At 28.4% G+C, this 7,867-nt stretch overlaps 1 protein-coding gene across 1 annotated transcript; it reads right to left on the reverse strand.

The window, feature by feature from the left end:
* Nucleotides 1–2,418: 2,418 nt before the first annotated feature.
* LOC111882580 (auxin-responsive protein SAUR50) lies at nt 2,419–2,871 on the reverse strand. Its single transcript, XM_023878945.2, has one exon. The coding sequence runs from the start codon at nt 2,866–2,868 to the stop codon at nt 2,419–2,421; it is 450 nt and encodes a 149-aa protein (XP_023734713.1). The 5' UTR covers nt 2,869–2,871.
* Nucleotides 2,872–7,867: the final 4,996 nt, after the last annotated feature.

A 7,867-nucleotide genomic window follows, 5' to 3' on the forward strand; every position in this document is an offset into this window, starting at 1 on the left:
AACGAGTCTTGGAATACCCTCTCCGGTAATAGGGTTAACTGGTATTATGTTAATTAAGAGAGAGAGAGAGAGAGAGAGAGAGAGAGAGAGAGAGTTAATATTAAATAATTATTATTTTTCTTTTTTTTTTTTAAATAAAAAACAAGACAAAACTTCATAAATGGTCCCTGTGGTAGTAAAAAGACAGAAATACCCTTCACTTAATGCCCAAAAGCTAACGGCGTTAGTGAAAAGGACCATTTGTTAAAAGTTTTGATACCACAGGGACCATCTGTGAGGTTTTTTGAACTTAGGGACTAAACTTGATATTTTCGGAAACCACAGGGACCATTTTTGAAGTTTTGTCTATAAAGTATTTTTATATGTCTTCGATTTTATGCATATTTTTCTGTTTGTAAGAAATTACTATTTTTCAACTTTGTTTTTATAAATTCTTAAACATTAGTTTTCTTTATTGAAAATTTTTTTATACATGTTTTTTATATGAGTTCATTTTTTGGCATTTAACTTTTGATTTTGTGCACATTTGGTCACTTAACTATTTTTGAGTTTTAAATGGTCATCAAAAATTTGACTTTCTGCTCATTTAAACACTTAACTTTTAGATTTGTGCTCATTTAGTTACCCAACTTTTAAAATTGTGCTCATTTAGTCATTAAACTTTTAAATTTTTTAAGAGTTTAGTGACTAAATGAGAACAACTTAAAAAGTTAGGTGACTAAATGTGACCAAAACAAAAGTTAAGTGACTAAATTAACACAAAGCTAAAAGTTTAATGACCTTTTAAAATTTAAAAAGAGTTAAATAAACAAATGAACACAAAACCAAAAGTTAAATGAAAAAAAATGACCTAAACCATTTTTACAACTTAATTTCAAAAAAAATTAAATATTCGTTTTCATGCTTGTAAAATTGTAATAATATGTAAGAACCTTTTTTATACGTATTCGTTTTCACATACTAGAGGTGCACTACTATGTATGATTAAACATAACGCTATTGTAAATTATGTATTGTCTATTATACATATAAAATTTTCCGATTAATTAACACACTTTAATTATTTTATATAGTATAGGAATGTGTAACCGATGTTGACTATAGTGGTAGAAAAACTTTATTCATTTTTCAAAAAAATCGCAAATCTGTAAAGATATTTGTTTGAACGAGAGAAATTCATTAAAGAAACTAGCAAGTTGCTAGAAGAAGTTACAAGATACAACTAAAAATAGGAGAATTGCACTAATCAAATGAACATAATGACCCAAATCTAGCTCGATACTTGATCCAGTTAAAGGATGTGACTTGAATATCAACTATCATCCGCATTGGATTGCATTTTCGATTTTTGAAGATAATATCATTTCTGGTTTTCCGTCGAAACCACAACACTGAATATGATAAGGCAGTGATTAAATTGCATTTACTATTTTGATTTTATAAATCATTTAACAACTTTTTAAAGTCGTAACCAAGCGGGATCCGGAGGCAATTGTTGATTTCATTTCTTTAGGTTATCCCCATTAACAATCCAACCTAATCTAATTTTTCAACAAAACTAATTTATTTCTTTTTCACATATACAGTCCAATCCAATCCAATTATTTACACTTATCAGCAATCCAACCCAACCTATTTTACATTAAAATTTTATATTTATAAAACTATATCAATATTGGTCTTATTTTGTAGAGAAAAGTAAATTAGATATTTTGATATATTTTATTTTATTTTATATTATATTAAAGATAAAAATGACTTATAAACAAAAATTACTTTTTAGCATAAAAATAAGGTTGCTAGGAGTGGGCGTTATTGCACCTAATAACACCAAATAACACCTAAGAACACCGCGCCTCATCCATGTTATTAGGTGTTACATGCTTGGACGTTGCTTCCTGTTACCACCATCACTTCCATTAACGTCGTTTTTTTATCATTTTCTTAATAACGCCGGTGTGGGTGTTGCCGGTCTAAATTGGTTTCTTAAAACCATTTTGTACAAGTGCCATGAATTTGCAATACGATTTGGGCCCACACGAGCAGGTTCACAAAGGATTGTTTCATTTTATTTTTCTAATACTTTTTTCCCAATGAGCTCACTTGCAAAAATCCCCCAATGGGGTAGTCTTAAAATGATTTTATTTTGTACAAAGGATTGTTTCATTTTATTATATAATGTTTTTTTTTCCTATTTCTATTTGGATTTTATCAATCATTCAACAACTTTTTACAGTCATAACCAAGCGGGAATTTGCAAAAATAAACAAAAATATATATATATATATATATATATATATATATATATATATATATATATATATATATATATATATATATATATATATATATATATATATATATATATATATATATATATATATATATATATATATATATATATATATATAAATGCCTTTATATAATAAACTCTTCAAGAAAACGTCCAAAATCAAACATACAACTGCAACATTTGGTCACCATAACAACCTCTTGAAAAGTTGCAACACTACAAGGAATAACCAAACCGTTCTTTTGATTATACCCAAACTCTTCCGAAGCCTTGGCTAATAAAATCTTGAAGAGCGGATGAGATAAGCAGCTTGTTGGCACAACAAATCGTTGTCTCTCAACACCAACATAAACAGCAAAGAACCCTCTTCGAATGTTGGCAGCAGCTGTAGTAATAGATGTAGATGTGTAGCCCTCAAAACCGTATCTTAACAAACTTTCTTGTTTAACATAAAACTTTTCAAAGCTAAGATATCTCGTTCTGTATGTAGCTTTCTTGACCAATTTCTTGATAGAACAAGTCTTCCTACGGAACATTTCTATCGCAACAAAAACTTGTGGATATTTTGACGCCATGGGTTGAAATCCTACCAACAAAGAGGAGTTTGTAAGCGATGTATATATATAAGTTGATTATGTTGACAAAGACGGATTAGATTGGTCAATAATTGATTGGTTAAGATGTATTTGTCACTTGGATGGCATTGTGTCATAAACTATGATATGACTTCAAATGTTTTAGCTGTCAAATTGTTTATGTATCTTAATATATTTTGTTGTTAGTGTGAATCAAAATTAAAAAATGATTTAAACTTTATATTTAATTTTATTATACTGGGCTCAAAAAGATTCGATGGGATGCGACGAAATTCAAGTATTCATGGGCTTGTTTTTTCCACAAAAAATTATTATTTCTTTCATAAGTTGGTCATCTCTATTTTATATTGAACTTCAAACTACCTTCTCATATATATATATATATATATATATATATATATATATATATATATATATATATATATATATATATATATATATATATATATAGGCTAGGTTATTTTGTTTCTTACATTTATTGTGTGCTAGATTGCACAAATAGAAATTTAGTAAATTAAATAATTATTTAATTAAATAAATATAGATATTAAATGATTTCCATAATTATATGTATATTAAATGATATTCATAATTATAATTCTCTTTTTATGGAAACTAATTAAATCCGTCGTTAATGCCAGCAATAACATTTTTTCAGAATGAATTTGCATCTAGGTTTTATATATGAGTTCGTACTTTGTTTCAAAACTCAATCATTTAAAATACAATAAATTTGTATGGAATATGAAGAATGAGAATGTATTCTACTAGAATACACTCTCATTCTGCTGCAATACACTCTCATTCTTCTAGATATGAATTTATTCTGAAAGAATATTATTGTTGACATTAATGACGAATTTAATTAGTTTCCATAAAAATGAGTTATAAGTATGGATAACATTTAATATACATACAATTAAGTATGTGAAAAACATTTATACCTACTTCTATCTCTCTCTCTCTGTATATATATATATATATATATATATATATATATATATATATATATATATATATATATATATATATATATATAATTCTGTTTTGATAATAGAAATACTATTAATTTGTCTATAATATCAACTATAAATCTTTTTAATTACACTTACAAATATACATTTTTTTTCTTTACTTTTCTTATTTATTTTTAATATATTTTTGCAAAATAAATTATTTTCATTATAAATTTTTTAATACACAAAAAATAAAAATTAATACATTCATTTAAATGTTATAGAAACTTTTATTTTTATATACTTTTCAATTGAATTTTAACTAAAAATCCATCGTTTATCATTGCAAGTTTTTTTTATCAACAATGTTATTTCCATGCATAACTATTTTATACAATATAGGTTATATTTGTTTATGCAAATTTAATTAGGAACATGTACTATGTTCAAGGTAGAGAAAAATAACTAAGAAAATTATATTTGAAAAATAAGAAATCCAATAATAATTACATTTTTGAAATTACAATAATTTTTTACTTGGTCACCGTGGATTCCACAGGTTATTACCTGTATATTACACCCAAAAGGTTAAAATCAACTTACCTAAATAACGGGCGGCCAAAATAGCTGCAAAACCGCTATCACAATATTGGTGAAATAACAGTAAATATTATTGATTCTTGTGGTTCCGTGATTTAGAACTGACTTTCTAAACCGATATTTTTCCTAGATTTGCTATCTAAGATCTCACCGCTATTAACGACACATCTATGAATTAAGAAATCATGGAATTAGTTGGAGTTTTCTAAAACCTTACGAAAAATTGAGTAGAATTGGGAAAATGTTTATTGGTTTGTGCTTAAAGAGTGTTAGAATTTGGGCAATATCAAACATTTTTAAACAATTAAATGACAACATTAAGTTGAAACTAGATGTATTTGGTGAAGTACCATGTAATGTATTATTGAAATGAAAGAGATATAAAAATGGGATAAATTAGAGATTTCGCAAAAAAATGATAAATGTTATACTTTAAAGCATCGGCACACTTAAAAGGATAATAGTTTTGATCAAACGGTTCCAATGTATAGTTAGCACAAGAAAGAGTGTAATGCAAAAAGAATTAGGTTACTTGGATAAAAAAAATGAGAGAATTATGCCATTTTGAAAATGACATGTTTAAGAAATTTCATAATTGTATGTCCAACAACCTATGTTATGTTTAAAGATAAAGATTTCAAACTTATGTGCACCTAAACATGTGACTCTTGGTTTTAACATGTAGTTAAGACCGTAAGATGATAGATTGCTTTACTGATCATTCATAAGACGATTACATAGTATATAGAGAATATTCGAACCCTAATTAGTAAACCCTAAAGGGCTTGGGTCTAAACCTTAATCACTAACATCCCCACCGCAGTTTGATCTGAAGGAGGTGATTAAACTGGAAAAATAAACTAAAGAACGAAACATAAAAACTAGATGAATACAATAATAACAACAGAATTAGGACTCTAACAATGGCGGCTAAAAACTACTGCTTGTCGGAGAAGAAATGACATCCAGAGGCGGTTATGTTGTAGAAGAAGAGAAGAGTTGCGGCAACGATGATCATGGAACTAGAGGCAGAGGAGTCTGGAGAAAGGCAGCGAGAAAGAAAGAAGGCTCAAGTTGCGGCGGACGGGGTCAATTCCAACGAGACCGTCGACTACAGTGTTAATAGATAGAGACGATTGCAGATCATAGGTTGAATCGGAAAAAATATCTGAAGAAGAAGTGGCCAACCGAGGAGGAGATAGAAGGCTCGGAAGGAGGGGCCATCCGAGGACGAGACAGTAAAATAAGCCGATAAAGAAGCTCCGTTTGGTGTCGGCGGCTGTTTTATTATTTAGGATGAGAAGAAAAGAAAGTAAATAATATGAAACATAATGAAGATACATCCGACGACTATTAGAAAAATGTCAATCGGAGATGGAGGGCGACGACTGGGGGTTGTGATTAGTAGGGTTTTAACCTAGAACTCTGATACCATGTAAGATAATAGATTACTTTATTGACCATTCAAAAGACAATTACATAATATATAGAGAATACTCAAACCCTAATTACTAAACCCTAAAAAGTTTGGGCCTAAACCTTAATTACTAACAAAGACAACAAAGAACACATAGCAAAGCTAATCAATCCAAGCTGAGTTTATAAGAGATAGTTATGAATGCTCATATTTGATTGATTTTTTTCATTAACTTATAAAAAAATGGTCAAGTCTGAAACTTAAAATTTCCAATTAGGGCTGTGTAAATCAAGTTATTTTGTCAAAATCAATTTAACTTTTTAGCCTAACATGTAAATCAAGTTATTTTATCAAAATCAATTAACTTTTTAGTGTAACATGTAGTCGTGACCAGATAGGAAGCCGTAGAAAAAAGAATTGATTCATTAAAAAATCATACACAAGAGTTACGGGGGTTTAAAGTTGGCTACATACCAACTCGTGATGTTGTCAAAAAGTTGAAAGTTAATTTTCGTTGACTTTTATTTTTCTAAAATTTGATATTTTTAAAATAAAATTAATAGAATGGACTTATAATCATGTTACTGAAATGACATCCTAAACCTCAATGAAAATGTTTTCGGCAAAGTAAAATGTTTAATTGAGAAAAAGTGTCAAAAATACACAAAAAGGTTTTATTAGCATTTATATACTCCGTATGTTGAAAATACTTTTGGTACGATTCCGGAGTAAAATAACATGAATATAAAGAGAATCTAATTGGTCAAATATAGGAAAAATGGTAAAATGTCATAAATGATTATTATTTTTTACAAAGCATAATTAACTATTGAAATGAAGTTAGAATGGTGTTAGAATTACTACATAGACATAGTCATTACATTGTATGAGACTTGTTACAATTTCTTTATTCAAACATGGAACACATGTCAAATTGTTTTATAAATTTCTACTTATGTTATGAAAATGTAGTATATTTGATAGGGTTGTAAACGAATTGTTCGTGAACCGTTCGACGATAATTTCGTTTATGTTCGTTTATTTAATAAATGAATGAACATGAACACAAATTATCGGTCGTTTAGTTAAACGTGCGATCATGAACAATGGTATCGTTCATTTAGTTATGTTCGTGAACGTTCGTTTGTGTTGTTCGTTTACGTTCGTTTATGTTTGTTCATATAAGTTCATCTTATATTCATATACTCTTAATTATGTTGGATTACATTACTATATTATATGTTAATATATGCTCAATTATGTTTGTTTCTCTATGTTCGTTTATGTTCGTTGAGCAGTGTCACGAACATAAACGAACGAACATGAATAATGTAATTTGTTAAACGAACGAACATGAACAAGAAAACTCGTTTGTTTATTTGTTTGTGTTTGTTTATTTGTTAGGCTAAATTAAACGAACGACCATGAACAAGCCCCGTTCGTCTTCGTTCGGTTAGTTTACAACCCTAATATTTGGTAAAAAGCTAAAAAAATATTACGTATTTGTTTTGGTAAAAGCTAGAAAATTTTATGTATTTGTTTTAGTAAAAGCTAGAAAAACTTGCATATTTGTTTTGGTTAAAGCTACAAATAGTTACATATGTGTTTTGGTAAAAGCTATAAAAGCTTACATATTTATTCTGGTATAAACTAGAAAAGCTTATGTATTTCTTTTGGTAAAAACCAAGGTTGCAGAAATCGGGATTAATTGTAGATTAATCGTTTGACGTTCTCCAACCGAATAAAATTAGGGGTGCTCGACGGAAATTAAAGAAACTGATAAGAGCCAACTTGGTTATTGCTTGATAAAATCTCAATCACAGGTTTTACAATAGGTTCATTAAATAGAGAGAAAAGCTAACAAACTTGTTAAACAAATGGATAATCTAGATAAGAACATAAACTATCGGATAAGAATTAAAATAAAATCCTTTACTCCCCCTCAAGATGAGCATGCAGGTTCCGAATGTTCATCTTGACATGTAGGGATTGTAGCTTATCTGAA

Source organism: Lactuca sativa, chromosome 9 (assembly GCF_002870075.4).
Source record: "Lactuca sativa cultivar Salinas chromosome 9, Lsat_Salinas_v11, whole genome shotgun sequence".
NCBI classification, from domain to species: Eukaryota; Viridiplantae; Streptophyta; class Magnoliopsida; order Asterales; family Asteraceae; genus Lactuca; species Lactuca sativa.